A 23182-nucleotide genomic window follows, 5' to 3' on the forward strand; every position below is an offset into this window, starting at 1 on the left:
CAATCCAGTCACTAGCAAGGAAACTGATGTGCTTTTTCTGCCCAATTTAACATCTCCACAGGCGTTTCACTATCCTCCTTAACAAGTTGTGGGCCATAGGCAGGACGTGAGCCTGTTTATCCAGAAAATTAGTGATAACACTACTTGTCACTCTTGAAACAACTGCCTTATTTTAAGAATGCCTGCAAGAATGCATGAAATCAAGTCAGGGCTGAATGAAATCAAACTTCCTTCCAGAAATGAAAAATGTATGTCAGGGACACTTTCTTCTCTCATGATATTTTAAACTGTGAAGTTTTTGGTTTGTTGGTAAAATACTGCATTGGTTTGCACTCTTTTAGGTAGTTTTAACAAATTTAAAAGAGAAAGGAGTATTTTACAAAGCTAGATGTTGAGGTAATGCAGTTAGGATTTGCTGACATAAAGAAATAATTTTAAAAATCATTACAGGAAAGAGGATCCCAGTCTAGCTTCCATCCTGGAAATCCCCGGATTTCCTTGCCAACATGTGACAATTTTTAGATTACAAGAACAGGTGAACACATACTTATGAAGTGTGAGATAACAGTATCAGGTCAATAATATCTGCACTCCGGGTTGTTTTAAATACCTTGGAGATTATCAATCTATTTTGATATGTCTATGTGGAAAGGACATACACTGAATTTCATTGGCTCAGTAATTTAGTGTTTTATTCAAGGGATAAAGCATGGTCATAGACAAGACCTGTAAAAGACTTAGAAATAAGATTAGCCAAGGGAAGGAGTAGGGAGAAGATAAGGGAGAAAGAGTGGAATGAATCTGAGCTAATTTTTAGGTACATATTTGAATATAGTACAATGAATCTCACCATTATGTATTTCCACAAGACATTAATTTTAAAAAAATAAGTGTAAGTAAATAGCAGAATTATTGTTAGAGAAAAGAGAACGGGGGAGGGAACAGGGAATGAGTTGGGCTAAGTACTGTGTGCTGAATTGGAGCAAATCGTATTCCATGTATTTATTTCATATTAACCAAGTGATTCTCATAATTTACATTTTCATGCATGTTTTTACTATAGTAAGGGGCTTCTTATTTCAATCTGGCTTTTTCTGCTTACTTATTTAATAATTAATTTCAACTTAGTATCCAAACCTTTTGTAAATTTATCATTAATGTACTGAATTAAACACTGGTAACATTTATGAGGAAAAGATAATTAGAAGTTAAACCTATACTTATGCTGTTCATATCATTTAGTATTTAGAAGTCTTTTGCTTTTCTTAAGTATCTTGCCAGAGCATTCATTTGATATGAATGGAAACACTATTAACATGCTGCCCTTAACTTTTGAATTCATGCAGTTTTAGAATTTGTTATTTGGTAGTGACAATTTTTCTGTTTAGCCAAATTTAAAGTCACATTTTATTTTCTTGAGCACACTATCCTAGTAAAAAGGAAGAGATCTGCCAAAAATGTATAGCCAGTGCTTAATTTTGTTAGCCTATAAAGTACATTTTGTTTGCATTTTCAAAGTAAAATTAAGTTGTAAACATTATTCTGAAATATCTACTCATATTACTTTTAAAGTATATATATATTCATAAAAATGGGAATCATTACTGAATATTATGTAAATTATATTTTAATGACAAAGAAGAATTGGTATATTTCAACATTTATAACAAATAATGATTCAGGAAATACATTTTAAGACACAGATGAGACTGGTCAAAAACATAAGGACAATGAAAACAACCTTTAATTTTCATTCTACTAGATTATTTTTAGGAATGGTATTTCTTTGCTCTTGGCTCCTTATAAAATTGTTAATCAATCTGTGAAATTTGATGGACAATAGAGAAATCTATACATTTTAAATACAAACTTAACAAAATATAATGTTGATGGTAATACATTATGACTTACCTGCTTAGTGGAAAGCTCCATTGCTGAAATAGTAGTTGGTTCCTAAAGAAGAAAAAATTTAAAATGGTCAATTAGAAAAGTCAGTCATTAATCAACACAAGGCACCAATACATAAGGTTTCAGAGACATAACTTCGGTTCTCACAAGGAGCAATATAATTGGGAAATAAGACCCATGAAAGAAACTGCATAGGTAAATGTCAAATATGTGGAATAGACAGTAAAATTATGTCAATATCATTCAGTCCAGTCAAAGGTCATGAGCAACATACCTGCAATTGACCAAGTTGGGTTTACTGCTCTTTGCAGTAAGAGAGAAAAATGGAAAGGACTTTTTATATGGGTTTGTGTTAGGTGACTGGGGAAGGGTTTTTAAAAAATAGGGCTTTTCTTGACTTTGGTCACTGTCTAAAAGTGGGGGTAATTCTATGGTTAGGTATATTCATAAGTCATTTTGAAGGAGAGAAGAACAGAACAAGGCTAAAGCTATTACTGGTTTACTTGTGTTAGGCAAAATGAGGGATATTTGGTCATTTTTGTGGATTAGATAATGTTCATGTCTTGGTCTGTGTTCAGACATGATTATAGAATGGTCTTGCTTCTATCTTAATTCATCACTTCAGAATGGCCCTTTCTGACAATGGTCTTCTGTGAAAATTTTATGTTCAACTGGAGAACAGTATGGCTTGGCTAAATGTGCTAGGTTGGCTCCTAACAGCACCAATGAGAGCTAACAATAAATACCAGGCAGGGTTCCAGCTGTCAAGGACTGCAAGAGCTCAGTTGAAATGACATGACTTTATTATTATTAAAATGTATGTTTAATGTGCAAAGACCTATACTTCAGGTCTTTGCCACAGAATATAATCTCCTTAATGCCTATCAACAGGCTAGCAAAGAGCAACATAAGTAATAACGGGGAAACTAACAATTACCAATGCACTTGGTAAGTGTTCTAACTGGAATTTATTATGAATGTATATAGACTTGTACAAACAAATCCTGTTCCTTGATGCACGTAGCACCAAAAGCTTGTATGTTCAGGTTGAACATATAACCTTATATTTCTAGACTCACTCTTATTGAACATACCTTCTATCATATCTGCTTCAAGGACTAACACAATGGGAAGAGGAAAATGCTTCTGGGTTTCAAAAGAGACTGATGAGAAAGAGACGTAGTTGGAAAGGATGATCTTAAAAGGCCTCATTGTGTGAGGTAACTGAAGCTAATCCCAGAAGAAAATATATAGAGTTGGACACTGAAACCAAACAGCATGGACTCAAATTGTGACTCATGACTGACCAGAAGTGTGATGTTGGCCAGCAATGTAAATTCTTTGTAATTCAGTTTTCTCCTCTGAAAAATGAGTATGGTGGTATTTTCCTCATAGGGTTCTTGAAGAGACTAATAAGTTCACACATGTAAAGGACTTCATAAATGCATTTGATGAATGGTGTTTTACCAAAACTTTTCTTTCATCTCTGTCTCTATCTCTGTCTCTGTCTCTAACACACACACACCACCACCACCACCACCACCACCACTACCTCCTTGTCTTGCTTTTCTCCTTAATGCTTATCACTATCTGTATATATGTATGCATATGTGTGTGTGTGTGTGTGTGTGCATTTTCCTTTGGATCCTCAATTCCTCCTTCTTGAGCTTACCACGTAGTGTGCTTTGGGGTGGGTTAGAAAAACTCACAATTTCATCCCATCCTAAAGCTAAGTCTGAGGTAAAAGCAAGAGTGTGGGGCTGGGGATTGACAGGAAGATGTAAAAGTCAATAAAGTGTGTGTTGTAGAAATTACCGTTGAGAGGAAATCTGAGTGTAGTAGATGATGATTCACAAAATTGTCCATTGAGATTTGTACCAAGAAAAGTATTTTTCATTTCATTACTTATTGGAGCCTTGCAGAGGTGCAAAATCTCCTACATCCCCAGGTATAAATCTTGCTTACATTTTGGCATTCTGTCAGAAAAGTTCTGCAGCGGAAAGTGAAAGACTCGCAGCAGGAATTAGAGTCAAGGCTGACAGGACATGAGGAGGGCAGCAGCCATCTTCTATCACTTGTTAATTTGAGACAGGGATTTTGGCTGATTAGCTACCATACCCCTAGAACCAAAAATTACACCTAATATTTACAGTTTTCAATAAATATTTGTTGAATGAATGAATGGATTCTCTATCAATTTCCCCCTTTCTCTCCTACTTATTTCTTCAACTTACTCCCCTATATTCTTATCTTTTGGATGCAAATAAAATAAAGGTAGCCATCTTATAAAATGTCTTTCCTTGATTCTTCTACCTTAGCTTGAGTTTCTTTAAAAATAATCTAAGTAGTGTATTCTTGCTGTCTTTACTTGTACTTCGGTCATGCACCTATCAACCTTCTAAAACTGTTCCTCCTCTGGAGAGGCAGTCTACTATCCTCAGAAGCAGAAATCACCAATGAACCCTGTATTGTTGAAGGAACACTTTCGGGACTGCAATGTTATTATTGGAATTCTCTATTTGATGGGCACTATTGATAATTCTTCTCAACTACTACTTCTACTAAATTCCAATATGCCTTAGGATTCTTCATTGGCTATTTCTGTTAGCTCTTGTCACAGTCTTCATCCCATCCTGCAACTATCTCTAAAGTGTTTGCCCTCTGTTTTCCACTCCTTTCTACTCTCCCTTGGATGTTAACCTTCTTTCTTCAAGTACATTAAATGTAGTGGTGCTAAGTACCTCCATGTACTATAGAATTACAAATCTCCACATCAAACTTGATGACTGAACTGAGAACAAAATTTTCTGAACAAATTTAGGATAAACTGCCTAAGATGCAAATGAGACAAATGATTTACAATATTCATTAATTTAATAGAATAATTTAGAGATTCCTGTTAAGCTTCCATTTTCATGACTTAAATGAATAACAGTAATTATTAAATATAATAATTTTCCTTAGGAATTATCAATCATTCTTACCAATTTTATCAATGTGGAGATATGATTTTTAGCAATCAGTAGCATCGCATCACAAAAGTATGAGAAAATTCATCATAAATACTCTGATTTAAAAGATGAAGCTGAAGATATTATTTAAGTTTGTACCATACTGGAATAAATGAACCAAAATGGAAAATTTAGAAGAATTAGGAAAACGTTGCATAGCAATTCCTTCTATTCCAACAGTTTCACATGAAAAATAGTTTTGTGGTTATATAAGCAACTGACTTCATGGAAGAAATTTTACAGTCAAGGTGCAAAGAAAATGATGCTTAGGCAGAGAAAAATTAAGAGTGTAACTGAAGTGAAAGTTAGCTATGTCTAAATTCTTTGCAAAAATGAAGCTGATTAATATTCATATGTTTCATGTTCATTGGCAAACATCTATAAGGCAGATGAAAATGAATTATTTCACATATAAATTGCAAAACATGAAACAAACCCCAACACCCACCAGACTCATGCCATATTATGTTTTAGCATTCTTAAATTAAGATCCTAGAATCCCTTAATTAATAGAACATTATTTATTATTTAGACCAGGAAATAAATTACAATTTGGAATAATATGTGTTATATATTGCTTGTGGTTGAATTTTAATAGACAATACATTAAGATGACATCCATTTAAATAAAATATTTTTTTCTGAGAAATAGCTGTTGGTGAATATGACTTCCATTTAAAACAGATGTAGCTTCATAAGCATTTTTTCATGAAACTGGTTTCAACTGCAAATTTAATTGGTGTTCAAGTAAAAATGAAATTAAAAACTTAGCATCATTTCAAGATTTTCTATGACTACAATTTACCATATTTTTTTCCAGATATTTTAATCTCATTCTTATTAAACTTTTGCACTTGCAAAGCTTTTCAACCTGCTGATCCCAGGAGATTCTAACATAGCTCACTGGATGCTAAGCACGTGGACGGTCTTTTAGAATGAGTTAATAGGCTAGGTTTTGGAAAGCATCAATTATGTTTTACATTTGAATGAAAATTAAACTCTTTCATTTGTTTGCTCAGCTGTTCATGGAATATTGCATAAATTGGGCTTAAAATGCATCTGTTATTGATGTAACCGCCTTGCAATCCTTTGCAGTCAAAAGACTATAAATAAAGTCCATTGTCCTATGTGCTCTGCAATTCCATGTGACACTTCGCTGTCTCAAAAATAAGACTCTCTTGGTCTGAATTAGAAAGAATATCCCACGCTTAAAAATAAGTAAAAATCATCGTAGTTTGGCTTTTGATTCTTCTGAACATTTTTAAAAAATAAGGTACAGATAAGACAATTTCAAGAATTTTACACCTATAACTAGTTCACAATAGCTAACATTTAATATTAAGCTTAATTAAAACAAATTAAAAGTTTTTGTAATCAGAATATTCATTATGAGAGGAAATTGAGGCTAACTTTAACTAGCTTTTTCAGAATGAGTAGTTAATATGATCCAAATTCAGATTTATCATGGCAAATCATATTTAGAATTTGGTGGTGTCTTACTACATTAATTCCATTTCAAATACTTAATTGTGAATCAGTAATTTCTTGACTCCTATACAAATGTCAATTTTATTTCACCTCTTATTACCTGTTAAAATTTTTACTCTAAAATGGAAATTTTTATTACCGAGGATTATTTTTCTTTCTAGAGTCTGAATGGGACTTTATTCACCCAGAATAAAAGTATCTTGAATGTAATAAAAACCATTGGAATGTTCTATGATTAGCTGGGGTATTTTCTTAAAACCAGTCTCAAGATGGCAGTGGGCATGATACTGGTTTTATTCCAAGAATTTGTATGAGGTTTGGTTATTCAGTCTAGTAAGCACACATAATGAACATGGTCTCATGGAACTATAATATGGTAAAATTAACTGGTTGGTTAACATTAAATGTGCTTTTGTGTGTGTGTGTGTGTGTTTAAATCCAAGTGTATCAGGCATAAACATGACCCTCACTCTGTATCTTGTCTATTTATCTTGTCATGCTATCATAATGCTCACATCGACCTTCTTTTACTATATTTCATTTTAAATGGAATGACACAAGACTCAAATGAAACATAGAAAAATGTGATATTTCTCTGCTTGTTTCACTGTACATGGCTATCCCTTTAATGTGTTGTGTTTTTTTTTCCTGCACTGCAAAATTAAACAAAGCTTGACATTGAAATATTCCAATTGCTAGACCACAATATATGTATGAACTTTGCCTGATAGAATAGAATGTTGAAAGTAAATATTTCTCTAAACTCTGCCCAAATATGTTTTGTCTACTTGAGTGCCAAAGTAATAATAATGACAACATGCATAGCAGAGAATGTGGAAGAAACTAGAACATTTTCTATAGAAGGAGACGTGCTCCTAGTTGCAAACAGACTTTAAAAAATTGTGGACAGCTAAATAACTCCTTTATTTTTATTTTTAATTTTTTTTAAAAATTTTTATATTTTGTAGTTGTAGGTGGACAGAATGGCATTATTTTATTTGTTTTATTTTTATGTGGTGCTAAGGGCCAAACCCAGTGCCTCACGCGTGCTAAGCAAGCATTCTGCCGCTGAGCTCCAGCTCCAGCCCAGCTAAACTTTAAACTGTTTCTATGGCAGTACAATATTACCTATTTATGTTCAATTATTAGAGACAAACAAAGAATTTTTTAAAGATATTTGCTAAACAAATAATCTATCAGTTATCACAAATATAAGATGATTGTAGGGCTGGGGATGTGGTTCAAGCTGTAACGCGCTCACAGGGCATGCGCAGGGCGCTGGGTTTGATCCTCAGCACCACATAAAAATAAAATAAAGATGTTGTGTCCACCGAAAAATGAAAAATAAATATTAAAAAATTCTCTCTCTCTCTCTCTCTCTCTCTCTCTCTCTCTCTCTTCTCTCTCTTTTTTTTTAAAAGATAATTGTATATTTCTCTGGAAACAAGAAAATGCTAATAAATTATAATAAATTATTTAATAATTGTATTTGCAAGATCATTGGCTTCGAACATCTCATCTCTGTTTAGTCATTTTAACAGTTCACTTGAAATTAGAATCTTTTTAAGTTGAAAATTTTATTAATATCCAAAATAATATAGGTAATATAAACTTAAAATCCTAGAGATATGAGAAACAAAATTTAGCCAAAATACAGTATCATTGAAAAATTATGCATGCTTTGATTCATATAATCCCAGAAAATAATAAATAATAGGAATAAAGAATAGTATTCTCAAATGTCATGATATCACTTGAGACAATTCTCCAAAATACAATGTAGTTAAAAAGTCAGTCATTGAAATGAAGAGTTATAAAACTTAAAAGCCTGTAAACTGCATGAGCTCAGGGACCATATTAACACAGTTCATCTTTGTACCCCCCAGTTTAGCATTATGCTAGGATCAGGATGGATACCAATAAATATTTATTTGCTGTTGAATTGATAAATGAACTCTATTTTAAGGACATACAACAACTAAAGGGGAATCAGAAAAGGAACATAACTGACTAATACAAGTAAAGGATTCCAGAAATAATTTTAAAGTGCTTAATATATTTTAGTGTCTCCTATACCTTTATTTGCAACTGTGGTGGCAATATAAACCTTCAAATACATAAAATTGGTTAAGGTTTCTTTTGATCAGAGAATAATATGGGACCAGATTACCAGAATAATTTGTTTCTGTTTTTAGTTTAACTTCTTTGTACTCTGGAACCTCACTTTAAGGATGGTCTAAGGTCCTTAAAATCTTAAATTTCTCAAATGTCATTTTCGCATCAATACAGCTTCATTCATTCATTTATAAACATTGATTGGGAATATATTTCAGGCTCTGGAGAAATAACAATGAACACAAAATGGCAGTTTATAAATCCACTTCTTAATGTGCATAATTTATTTGCTAAATCTCAATGGACTCTGCAGTGGAAACACAGTCCATTTGGGTAATTGTATTTTTTAAAATTTGTAGGCTAAAGTATCAATGTTTTTGTTCACTGAGGTAACTTATCTGACATGGTAAATGAGAAGTCAACACTTTATACCTAATATAAAAAGTTAAAGTACTTGATTTTAAAAATCAAAATTTTGATGATTTTTTTTTTATTTTGAAGGTTAGATGGATTAGTAGAAATGGCTATTGGAAATGTCACTTACTTTCAGTTTAGCTCAATGAAAACAATAAAATAATATTAACAATAGCATTTTGTCCACAGTGCTGTAACTGTCCTTGGTACTTTAAATATGCTGTCTCTCATTCTAATCTCCTGGTGAAGTGCATGTTGATCTCATTCGTTTATTGATGGGAAAGCTCAGTGGAACTGTTTTAGTGTTCCCAATAGAATCATCATGTAATATGACGGAGAGGCCTAAACTTTTCCCACTAGAACATTGTTAGTCTAGTACTGAAAAAATGTTTATGTCACAATTTACAAAGCATACATGTTTCAAGGCTAATCATAATTTAACTGATTTAACATATAAAACACTTGCCATGTTTTACTTCATTCTCTTTTGAAAATCTTACTGAATGATAAAAAAAAGCCTGTTGATGTGAGTACACTAGTAAAAAAAAAAATTAATAGGCTAAGAGAGTGTTGGGAATATTTTGCTTTCCGTCAAATATTGAGTCAAATGGAAATTTTAAACCAGCACCTTTATTTTATAGATAAATCATCTGTGCCACCTGGAAATTAAAGAGATCACTTGAATTGTTCAATATTTTGTCATTTTTCTGTTCACCAATTTCCTCCAGTTCATGTTTATTTTGCAATTATAAATATCTTAATATGTGTGTCTTCTATTCTTTTATCAAAAAACTGAAATATCATCTTGTATAGGAATCTGCTTTTCATATATCATAAATAAATCTATCAAAGTGTACTGGATTTAAACTATTCCTATCAGCTAACTTTCTAGAAAGAACTGCACATATAACATACATACTGTACTACCTTGGTTTTCCTCTTTCCCTCACCCCATGTCCTGTGCTTCAACTCTAATTTTCCCAGCCCTATGTAAAATTACCTGAACTTCTATGACTCAGGACAAAGAGACAAATATCTATACATTCCATAAGTATGTAGACTAGAAATCTATAACAAATTTGTTGCTAGTGATATAAAAATATCAAACTTCCTTTAGTTAACAAATTTCTTTTAAAAATCTGATAAAACAATTCATGAATAAGCTAAAAGTGATTAAAATGACTTCATGACTCTGTCATCTTGAATGTATTTCTCCTAGTATTCACGCAAGTTGCATATCATCACTGTTATAGCACAAAGTGTGAAAGAAGAGACTTTAAGAAGGGGAGGAGTTTATTCATTGAGGTAACTTATATAAATAATATAAAATGTAAATTATATATTTTATCATTGAGAAAACAAAATATGAGCCAAGAATGTATTTCTTTACCTCTTTAGATTGAACTAGCCCTGAAAGTTTCAAGGTTTATTTTGACTAGTGTCTGGCTTTCTAATTGACAAGCTAATTAGAAGAGTATGCTAGACTAGTTGTCCTTACCAAGTTCAGTGTGCAGCTGTCCTGAGGGAAAGAAGTACAACTGAACTTGTTGACACTTGAAATTAAGCAGCACTCACCCGAAAAACTGTCATTTCTTCCAGCAGAACTTCTTCTAAATCATGCCAAGTCTCCTTAGGAATTGAGACTACTTTAAGAACGGTCCCAACATCTTAGAAAGAAAAGAAGGGAGTAGATCATAATTTAAATAGACTTGAGCAGAGTTCAGTACTAATGGAGACAATCAGAACTTCTCGAAAAAAAAAAATTGACCTTAATCTCCCTTTTAATTTTTTGGGAAACATCAGCAAATTACACATTAAAATGTATATCATGAAATTATAGACTATAAACCATAAAGATAGCTTTGGAATATTAAAAAATCGAGTTTTTTAGAAGTATATTAATCTTTGAAGAAGGTTTTTTCCCAGAACTGCATGATTTTAAAAAATGTATTAAATCACTACAGAAATTGATTCAGTTGGATTAATTCAGTTTATTTTTTAAAAACAATCACATTATCAGGAGTCTCAAAAAATAAAAACAATTTTTTAGCAGTTTGACAGGACAGGTTTTTCCACATTTATTATGAAATGTGGGTACTACTATGAAGACTGAAGGAAGATACAAGATGTAAGGAATGCTGTCAAGCAACAGAGGTAGTGATATCCTCAGAGTCCTGCCTGTTCCTCCTGTTACCTGATAACTGTCAGTACTCAGAGGCCCTTGAAGAGAGACCAGTGATCATGAAGTTATGAATTGCAGCAACAAATTCTCAAAATAAACCCTTAGACATGTATGATTATGTCAAAATGAATCCTAATATTGTGCATAACTGTAATGCACTAATAAAAAAACATTTAAAAGTAAAAAAGATATCTTATTACAGTAGTTTTCCAACAATGCACACATTAGTTAATGCATTTTAGAACTTTAAAGAAAATTAAAATTCAGAAATATAAATAATAAAAGCAATTATATTGTATACATTTTGTAGATATTTCATACCTTATTTATTTTATTTCATTATCAAAAGAGAAAAGTTGTTTAAATGACAAGTGACAGCACTTTTACTTGAAATTGGTTTAAGGATGATATTGATTTTCAACATATGGTTATGTTCCTATTCCTTGATAAAATCTACAACAGTGTCATCCTAAACTTAAAAAAATCAACTCTTGGACATTTCAATTGTGACTAAACTTGATTGATTCTTTTTAGCTTTACTTGGTCCATTTTAATCAAGTTTAAATGACTATATATGAAGAAAACATGACCAATAAAAATGTTATACCAGAAAAACAATTAAATGTATTTATGCTGTTAATAACCGTTTTCAGAGGACCAACAGGATGCATTACGTATGATTAAGAAAGGCTGCTAGCTTATCCCTTACAAAGTTAAAAAAAAATACTCTTTAAAGAGGATCCTTCTATGTTTATAGGACCTTGGACGACTCACAACACTGAAGATTAAAGGGAAATCAGGTTAATCTACTCACTGCCTCTGATCAGGTCCCCAGTACCCAAATACAACTTTATCTGTGATCCAGATCAAGTTTTACCGAGCAGTATTTCAAACAATTTCACACAAATTGAATCAGATTACTCAACAAGGATCGATACATGATGATGTGCAACTTAGTTAAAAGATACAATTACTGTAATCAATTTACTTTGCTGACAGATGACCCTGGACTGTACTGACCTATAACCATCCACATCATCAGACATTCAACATTCTCATTAAATTGGTGCCTTAAAAACAGTTTGTGTCCAAGAGGAATTAAAAGCCTACAACTGGGTTTTTTTTGGTCAAATGCCCAGAAGCTTCCTTATTTTGAAAGTGAGTGAGGGACTTCCCAAAAGTTTAAGCCAGAGGTGAAGAAGAAGGCAAGTGTGACATTATTGAGTCAATTTAATTATTTTGCAGAGAGATTCAATTATAATTTGACATTAAATGATAAACTAATATTTGCTGGAAAAAAATCCCATTATCTTATGCTTTCTAAAGATTTTTACAACCTGAAATTGGTACGGACTATTCATTGACTCTTTTGGAAGCCTGGATCTCATTGGAATTCTTTTTATTTGATAGAGAAACTACTTTACCCATAAAAGTAGACTTTAACATATTGCTCAGGACCTGACCTTGATACACCTTATAGCATAGCATTTCATAATTTCCATATAAAACTTTAAGTCTTTAAAGCAATTATTGCACAGTTGCCATTCTGCAGGAGTAGTTAATGTGATTTTTCCCCCTATTTCTCACCAAGGGAAAATAAATGTTATTATACAAGGTTTTAGTGGAGCACTCACTCTGTTTTCCATTGATTTATGTCAGTTAACAACATTAATGGAGACTACAAATTTATTACCTTGGAATCTGACCCTAAGTAGCAAGTTTCAGATTTGTAACTGGTACTTTCAAAATAGTATTACTAATAAAAAGAGTAGTGGAAAATAAAATATTGTCATAACAATAATGGAATTAATTCTGAAAATATATCTGCAAACTTTTTGTCTCTAATAATGAAATTAGTAAAAAGCTGTTGGTAAGTTTCTATAGTAAGATATTTGATGATGTTCTGGATCAATTTTGGGGTTTTCTTATGAAGTCCTCTTTCTTTTTTTCTTCTCATTATATAGCAGAAACAATGAATAAAGTTTGATACTAGCATTTATTTGCTGGAAGCTTTTCACTGTATAGTAATTTTAAAGCTCAGTTAATCTTGTATTATTATATTCTGGAAACATTACTGAATGTCCTGGGAATTTCAGGCATGGTTTGGAAAATACATCTTTGTTCTAAAAAGCTACTAACCAGAAATGAGTTATGAGTCAATTATGAACATTGATTATTTACCTAATCATTAGCTTTACATTTATCAACTTTTCTTTGAGAAGGAAATCTCTTTTAAATTAATATGCCTCAACTTATTTTAAAAGATAATATCTTTGTAATGGTAGAATACTTGAGGATTTATTCATTTACTAGAGGTGAACTATACCTTAAAAGTGACAATAAATCTGCCTTCAGTTCTTTATATATTTAACCAGTTAAATACATTGTTTTAGAAGAAAATGTATAGCTAAAGTGAAAAAATTGTACCTGTTCCAATAAACATGACATCATATTGGCCATCTTCTGCATCCACTCGATCTACTACAATTTGTGTAAACTGGTAATTTACATCTGTCTTGATCATTATTGGACGGTTATTAATAGGAAACACTGGATTGTACATGGCTGGATGACTTCGTGCGAAGGTTATAACATCATCAGGAAGGTCCTTTGTAGAGTCAAACCCACCAAATGTTTTACTGGGACACTATCAGGATAAAGAGAAAAATATTTTTTGATTAAAATCTGACAAATAAGATTATAAATTATAACACATATTGCCTTAATGGTCTGGGACTCTAAACTTATGAAAATTGTTCAAAGTCAGATACTTATTTTTTACACTAATAAACTAAATGAGTAATAATTAGTTGTTACCAATTACCAACTACTTAAATTGATATATGCAATATGCTAATTTGAAAGCAGTATATATTTTCTAAATATAGTTTTCTCAATAGGAGTTATGCTATTACTCTTTACCAAATACTTCAAATCCATTTGATGAATTCAGTGTACAGGAGGTATATGATAATTCTATTACTTATGCCATCACATGCTTTATTTATATGATGGATATTTGATATAGTGAATAAAATCTGCAACAACTAATGAAATTAATGCTATGATTACAGAAAGTTAATGATTTTCTTGGATACATTTAATTTTTTTACTATATTATCACCCTAAAGGATAATTTCTTTTCAAGCTAAAAGGCAATATAAATAATTATTGCTTTATTTATAGCATAACCCTAAAAAACTATCATCTATGACTTTAATAAGTACAATTTTCTAAAAATAGGAGAAGTATTATTCAAACTGCTCAGCAACTGGCATGACGGAAAACTGACCACTCAGAATGACATCATGACCAGAAGTCATAAAGGAAGCATCATTGTTCGCTGGCATAGTGCCACCTCCAGCTAGAAAAAACTGTACATAAGGCAATAAATCAAATGAGAAAAATGAAGATTTTACTATGTCTCTTTTCATTGCATTTACTTATGTAGCACAAGTGTTCCTAGAGTACAGTATCTCCAATCTCATACTTCTTGTCTTAGTTTCAATAATTTCTGCCCTTTAATGTAAAAGCTTGGGAGATGAAATATAATTAAGAGACAATCCTGATCTTCCAAAAAGCCTAGAATGAGAAATCAATTGTTTTTGCTATTACCTTGAAGAAACCATTAATAATTCATGAGAAATAAAATAAATCTGTCTTAAAATATGAAGATACATATATGCATATTTATGTATGTATATGCATGTATGCAGACATAAATAGTATAATGATGGATTTAAGAATTTACTCTTTGTTTTGTAAGCAAATTATAAAATTATTTAATTAATGTTATAGAAATATCAAATATCTATATTAAAAACCTGGAAAAAACAGTAAAAAACAAGACACTGAAAATTATTTGTGTGCTTTACTACCATGTAAAATTTTGCAAAAAAGTGTAGAAATGTGTGATTTAAAGTTAATGCAAGGGGTTTATTTATTTTAGTATCTCTTATGATTTGCCTTATTCTTTTGTCTTACTGTCTTACTTATCATACACAACTTAGTTTATAAATTTGTTAAAGATGAAATAAAATGCTGTGGTACTGACATATTAAAGTCATTTAATATTTTGTCTCAGTAGCGTTGATAGAATAATATGTGCTCAGCCAGCACCTTTTGGGATACACTTATCAGGTGAACTTCATTCACAGAGCTAGATGTCACCTCTAGCTCCTAGATCAGGCAATGCTTCCTGCCTCCTGTCTCTAACACTTAGAGTCTACTGCTTGCTGATTTATAACAACTACATATGAATAGTAGGTGAGAACTAAGCTGCCTAGATTGAATACTGGTTCCATTACTTAACATCTCTTGCTTCATAGTTTTCATCTGTGACATGGGAAAAAACACTGGCTATTGAGGTCCATATCTATATACAGATACAGGAGTTATGCTATGTATGTATAAAACCTCCCTTAGACTAGGGTTCAGAATACAATAATTTCCACCTTTTTTTCCTAATTCCTATTTTTATTAATCCCAAATATATTGTACACATATTCAGATAGAAAACTAAGTTCATCTTTGTAGCTCAAAATAGTAGCATAGTATCTAACTCAGGAGTGTCATCATCCCAGTGGTTTGGGAGGCTGAGGCAGAAGGATGGTGAGTTCAAAACCAGACTCAGAAACTAGTAGTGAGTCTCCAAATAAATTATTAAAAAAGAAAAAAAGACATGAGAATGTGGCTCAGAGGTTAAGCACCCCTAGGTTCAATCCCCAGTACCAAATTAAAAAAAAATTTAAAAAGTGCCATCAAATTAATTGCAGTGAACCTGGGAAGAGTTGATTTGTGTTTAAAAGACACTCTTAGCCATAGAAATATAAACTATCACTAACAAATAAAAACAAATTATCATTAAGATACAGAGTAAATAGTTTGTTTTTTGTAAACCCCATTTTATTTTCTATAATCAATAGATATTCCATCTTAGCTATTTATTCTGAAATTCTACTTTAGAATGCTTCAAGATTCATCAGCTAGAATATTTGTAAAATGTAAATTTTTTTATTCTCTCACAAATAATTTATCAACACAGAGAACATAAGAATATTAAAAGTTTGCTACATTTAATAAAATAATTTTAAAAACATAATTTACTTGAATTCAATAGAATATTAAAGCATGACAGTAAAACTAAAGCCTAAACTTCAAATGCATGTTTTTTTCATTATATAAAAGTATTTCCTCAAAGATTTATTAGCATGCCGGGTGCAGTGGTGCATGCCTATAATCCCAGCAGCTTGGGAGGCTGAGGCAGGAGGATCACAAGTTCAAAGCCAAACTCAGAAATTTAGTGAGGCTCTAAGCAACTTAGTGAGACCCTGTCTCTAAACAAAAGATAAAAAGGGGCTGGCAATATGGCTTGGTGGTTGAGTGCCCCTGAGTTTACTCCGTGGTATCAAAAAACAAAAAAATCACTAATATTAGAAAAAGTTACACTCATGAATGGTTCTATCCAGCTATTCTTTACCTCTGACATCATACAGTGAAGTCACCTTCACTGTTTTTCATCTTATTGATATGTTTCTTTACTTGTCCAGTCTCCACTTTCAATTGAATATTGAAAGCTGGTTTTATTTTGGGTTCTATCCAATTTTCCTTTTAGACCTGGTGTGCCCACAATTATGAAGTGAAAGGGAGAGGTAGACAGTTGGATATTTAGCCCTGCTCTTTTTTGATGTATCTTCTTTTAAATATCTTCTTTACCTACTTTGTCCAGTCTCATGAAATGATAATATTGGTTATAATAGTTTTTCTCCAATATAATACACAAGCCGAGTCTTCCCTACAATCTGACATTTAAGATCACATATATCCTATTAGTTTCAACCCTCCATGAAGGTCATTTCCACTGTATCCCATTCAGAGAGAGAGAGAGAGAGAGAGAGAGAGAGAGAGAGAGAATGAGAATGCAATGTTACTATTTTTCAAAAGTTCAAATTAAAAGGGCTGGGGATGTAGCTCAGTGATACAGTGCCCCTGTGTTTAATCTTCAGGACCAAAAACAGAACAAAACAAATTATGCATATTAAATGGTTAAGACTAAATTTAATATTGACATCTGCAATGAATGTAGAATTCTATTGGAATCACACAAAATCCTGCCCATGCTTTCATTTTTAATCTTTGAATCTTTGTTCTATATTATCTGTACTTAGTGTTTGTTTGTAGCTGCATTTGTTTTTTACCTTTGGCAGAAATAAACTCATTTCACATGTTAAAAAATTTAAGCCACTTACAGTTCCTGGCCGTGGGTAGGGAACTCTTCCTTGATAGGGCACCCATTGGTAGTTGGGACCATCCCTGTGAGCATATGGACCAAGGAACACCCTTCTCACATCACTCATGCTGTACATACATACTGCTGATCCCTTGAAGATGTTACTGAAAACAACAACAAAAAAAAGAGAATAAAAACTGATGTTCATCCTTATAAAAAGGCATGTGAATTTGAGAATGAGTTACTAAATTTCATATATTATCTAAACTTGAATATAAATTTTAGCAATAATATTAAGAATATTTTAGTCAGACGAATGTATTTTAACAATGCACAAGAGAACACATTATGATTTCTCAAAAATAGCACAATGAAACCATTTTTTTAGTATTCACAGAATATATGCATTCATATCAAACAGACTGTTAACTTAGAAAAAATACAGAGAAAATCTGTTCTAAATGAGTATTTAACTTTAATGTCATTTGGAAATAAAAATTTACAACATGTTTAAGCCTCAAGCACCATTACTGAAACCAGAAAACTTTTAAACAAGCAAGAATTTTTAAGAATTTACTCAGCCTTAAAGAGGAATAAAATTATGGCATTTGCAGGTAAATGGATGGAGCTAGAGAATATCATGCTAAGTGAAATAAGCCAAACTCAAAGAACCAAAGACCAAATGTTTACTTTAAGTGGATGATGATCCATAATGGGGTGAAAATGGAGATTGAAGGGACTTTGGATTGTGTAGAGGAGAGTGACAGAAGGGGAGTGATGGGAAGGACATTGGACTGAGACAGATGTTATTACCCTATATTCATGTATGATTACACTACTGCTGTTATTCTGCACCATGTTCAGCCAGAGGAAGGAGAAGTTGTGCTTCATTTGTGTACAATGTATCAAAATGCATTCTACTGTCATGTATAACTAATTAGAACAAATTGAAAAAGAAAAAAAAAAAGAATTTATAAGTTGGAACTAGTGCATAATTGAATAGTCAATGGTAAATTATTTGTCTTATATATATGTAAATATATATATAATATTTTCTTTTAAATATGTATTGATGTATTATACATATGTGTGTATTTGTGTGTATATATATATGTATATATATATATACATATATATATATTATGAAAAAAATGCACATGCTATGAATTTTTTTTTTCTTTTCCTTTTTCTTTGAGACTGAGTCTCACTAAGTTTCCCAGGTTGACCTTGAACTTGTGATCCTCCTATTTTAATCTCCTCAGTAGCTGGGATAACAGGCATGAACCACCAGACCTGGTTTACATTATAGTGTTTTTTATACCCCAAACCAAAAGCTATTAGATCTAATAACATAGTTTGATATTTTTGAAAACATTTAAAATAATCTATTTCCAACAGAGAAAGTAGTTTTAAGTAGTAGTTATTTTTCCCAAGTTAAAGCCAAGCATTAAACAATTATTTTCATCATTTTACTGAATAAAATCATGTAATTGAAGTAAAATGGAGATTGGTCACTGAGCTGCCAAAATTTTCCATTTTATTTTGCTTATATAAATATGACTTGCAGAATGTATTTACACAAACATATTATACAGTTGTACACTTTTTACAATAAAAAAAAAATACTTATCTTTAAGTTGGTCTCACCCCACAGAAAATGACATATAAATCAGACTAATGCAAACCTTGTGTTCCTACCAATTTATTTTTGGAAACTGCAAGCTTCATGAGGGAAGGGATTGGCTGGTTCCTTTCCTGCGATATCAGTTACTTACCACATGGCACTTTATTCATGGTAAACATCAATAAGTATATATGAAATTTAATGTTTTTGTGATAGAATAAATAGCTAATTAACACATGTGATGCATCAGAGTTGGTAATGTAGTTTATTGTGTACATCCCTTTTCCATTGCTACAAGTTTTGCTTATTTATTCATGTAATCAGTCAGCATTGAAAGATTTGATGGATATGATTTTCAGCTATCAAGACACACTCACAAACAAATATCTAAGTCATGGAAATTGAGAGGTGAAATTCTATCACTCGTTAAGCTACTGGCAAAGTGAGGTCCCTAGACCAACAACACAGGCATCACCTGGGAACTTGTCAGAAATGTAAATTCTTAGGATCCTCCATCTCATTCCTCCTGTCTCAGGAACTCTGGGAATGGGGCTGGCATTCTCAATTTTAATTATTTGTCATTTATTTTTTTCTATTTAAATTCATTTATTTAATTGGTCACAAAAAAATAGCAACCCAAATTTTAACAAATTCTTTAGTTGATTCTAACACATATGTCTGAGAACTACTGTACTAAGCAGTGAGGAGGAAGCAGAAAAAAGGGATGAATTTTTGGTTGACTTGAGTCTCCTACTACAATCTTCACTTCTTTTGTATTGTTTTTACATCAAAGGGAAGAAATATGTTGGTACAGAAGCTTATATATAAATTTAGTAAAGTAGGTTTCTCCATTTGGACATATTAATGTTTAAAATTAAGTAAATGCATCCAAGAAGTGTGTAACAGCTTTAATATTTGCAGAATAAACTAGTGTTGGACATTGCAGTTAATCTTTCTTTCATGCTATCACAATGACTAACAGAGCTTTTTCTGACTATAGATTTGAATTATTTTTCTTTTAAATATTTTACCAATATGCCAATATATATTCACATTTGTATTCATATAAATATATATGAATTCTTGCAACAACATCCGGTGATGTGAAATTTATAATGAATATAATGATGGAGAGATAATTGTTGCTCAATTGACAGCAAGAGCCTCAGGAAAGAAAGATGAAAAATTGGGAGAAGAGAAATTGTGGAAAGGGAAAGAAAGCAGAAGAAGGGAGGACAGAAAGAACTGAAAGGTGGAGTGGAAGTGAAAGGTGAAGGGGGAAATGAAGGAAATGAAGACTGAATTTTATATTATATATAAAATAGAACATAGGTTTAAACCCAGTACTAATTTAGTGTTCAGGTTTTGTTGTTTGATGTCATTAGAACTTATTATACCATTATTTTAAAAATATGTATTACAGGATGGCCAATAACAAATTAAGTAGACTCTTACAGAGAGAGAGAAGGAGAGAGAGAGAGAGAGAGAGAGAGAGAGAGAGAGAGAGAGAGAGAGAGACTACTACTAAAGCTTTTTTTAAAGTATTTTTTTAGTTGTAGTTGACACAATATCTTTATTTATTTATTTATTTTTATGTGCTGAGGATCAAACCCAGGGCTTTGCATGTGCTAGGTGAGTACTCTACTGCTGAGCCACAACCCCAGCCCCAAGACTACTAAAACTTTAAAGTATAAATAACTGAAGTTTTATTAATGCTTTTTAAAAGTATCCAAGAGCAATTTAGTAGTTTCATTTGTGAGTATTCAGTTTTTCCTAAACCTGTAAATTCTTGCTTTAATTCCAGAGATATACAGAAAAATATAGTGAAGACTAGATAGGTGGAGAAGAGGGTAACCAAAGGACCATGGATACATTGGCATTTCTAGATGCGTTTTCCTCTCAGATTTTCATGCCAACCATCTGATCAGAGAAATTACTCTCATCTCAGTGGAATTGCTGGTACCAAAGAATATCTGAGCTTTTCTTTTACCTAATTTATTTTGCAATTGATTAAAGAGACTAAGACAGAGATTTTAAGTATATATTAATTTATAAATATATGAGTACTAAATTAAGCTATATGTATACATATAATTCATAAGTTATAAATTAAGTTTCTTTACCCTAAGTTTATATTGCTCCAAATACTTTCACAAACTCAGATATCATTTTGATAATAGTCTAGACTTCATTCAAATGTTTAAACTCAAAAGATGAACCTTGGATACAACACAAACTTTTCAAACTGTTTTACCGTTCTGTTTACTATGATGATATTCTTTACTAAAACTCGCTTTTAAAAACAATTACTTTGGTCATAACTTATTTAAGCTACTCAAGAATGTAGCTCAAAAGATTAAAGCAATATGGTTCTTTGAAAAATTATATTTTCAATAGTTAAAGACACTCCAAAAAATTAAAGGACAAGAGGTTTCTTGCATAAAATGGAAATAAAAGTTATTTACCTGGATGTTGTAAACACTCCATATACAATTGGGTTTTTAGGATCTTTAGAGTTCATTAGGAATACATCCTCTGTTTGAAAACAAAATTGGGGAAAGTTGCATTTTTACAGTTATGGAAAAGACTGAACAAATGTCCTCTGCGTGAACACCAACCACTTACGCAGTTCATCAAAATGGGTGTCTATGCCATTTGGGCCTGGCACTGAGCAAATCAGACGAGCCTTAAGGAATGTTGTCCATTTATTCACCAGACTTCTGTGTCCTCCAAAGTCATTCTAAAAGGAGAAATAGCCAGTTTTAGTTCCTGTGCATGCAAACATTAATTTGAAATATTTATTTTTTTGTATATTAAGACCAATACAAAAATTTGTCATCTTTCTTAAAAAAACAGAAGAAAACAAAACAGTTCTTTATGCAACCAAGGGAGTTATTAATTCCTCAATTTTCAAAATTTCCATAAGCATTGTAAATGACCAGACACAAGTAAATATCATTTTTTATTTTTTATTATATCATTGGTCAAATCATTGACTCAAATTTTATTCAAGGAACTTCTCACAATAAATGTCCAATGGTGATAGTAGAAAATAAAAATCTACTATATTCTTTAAAATTGTTAAGAAAGTGGATTCTAAGCATTCTCACTGCAAAGAATTCTTAATATGTGAGGAAATACACATGTTAATTTGCTTGATTTATCTATCTACAATATGTACATATTTTACAGCATCATGTCTTACATGAAAAATACATTCATTTTTTTTTTTTGTACTGGAGATTGAACTCAGGGCCACTTGTTCACTGAGCCACATTCCCAGCTTTATTTTGTATTTTATGTAGAGTCAGGGTCTCAATGAGTTGCGTAGTGCCTCGCTTTTGCTGAGACTGACTTTGAACTAACAGTCCTCCTGTTCCAGTGTCCCTAGTCACTAGGATGCATTCATTTTTTTTGAGATTACAAAACAATTAATCTTTAAAAAGTCACTTCACTTTTCCCATCCTGTTACCACTTGGCCATGGATGAACATTTATTTACTGTTGTGTTTGTTTTGTTTTACTGATGTCTCTTGTTCCTAATTACCGTGTGTATGTTTTTTTTTTGTTGTTGTTGTTGTTGTTGTTTCTTTGTTTTTAATACTGGTTTACAGCCAATACTTGGTATACAATAGGCACAGAGTGAATATTTACTGAATGAATGATAAATTCATGCCTCATAATCTATACTGAAAATATATTCCCCAATAAAAGAAGCTAGCATCAACTACTTTCAAAGCTTAAGGTATTGAAAGAATTTATACTTTACAAATAACACACTGAGAAAATATTTGCATAAACCTTAATAAAGGAAACTCATTCCAGAGAAAATATTTTGAAAGTGTACTCTCACTGTAAATAAAACTGAGTTTTAATCTAAATGTAGCAATAAATTCTATTATAATGTTATATATTTACTATAGTCTTTTAAAATAATATTTATGTGCATACATTGAAGGAACATATAGATTTCTTCCAAAATAGTGCATTGATTTAACTTTTGTTTATATGATTTTCTTAACTATATTTTTTAACCCTTGTAAGTAATACTTTAAAAATTATCTATATTTTGTGGAGAAACGAGTCTTATCAATAATATTTTGTTTGTACATTCCCAGAGAGTTAAAAACTTAATTTTCTAGTAATTGAACATGCCAGAGACAAAGAATTAGATTATTTGAGGATAAAAAAGAGACCATAAAAATATTTCAA

At 31.6% G+C, this 23182-nt stretch overlaps 1 protein-coding gene across 2 annotated transcripts in view; it reads right to left on the reverse strand.

Annotated features, from left to right (window-relative positions):
• Positions 1 to 23182, reverse strand: part of Sema3a (semaphorin 3A) — a 191606-nt gene that overhangs the window by 21189 nt on the left and 147235 nt on the right. For both annotated transcript variants that reach the window (XM_071613509.1, XM_027926422.2), the window contains 6 exons: positions 21597 to 21711; positions 21437 to 21506; positions 17367 to 17511; positions 13546 to 13765; positions 10512 to 10603; positions 1912 to 1953 (listed from right to left, as the gene is read on the reverse strand). In XM_071613509.1, coding sequence (XP_071469610.1) covers positions 1912 to 1953; positions 10512 to 10603; positions 13546 to 13765; positions 17367 to 17511; positions 21437 to 21506; positions 21597 to 21711 — 684 coding nt within the window. The remainder of the gene's footprint in view (positions 1 to 1911; positions 1954 to 10511; positions 10604 to 13545; positions 13766 to 17366; positions 17512 to 21436; positions 21507 to 21596; positions 21712 to 23182) is intronic.

Source organism: Marmota flaviventris, chromosome 1 (genome assembly GCF_047511675.1).
Source record: "Marmota flaviventris isolate mMarFla1 chromosome 1, mMarFla1.hap1, whole genome shotgun sequence".
NCBI lineage: Eukaryota > Metazoa > Chordata > Mammalia > Rodentia > Sciuridae > Marmota > Marmota flaviventris.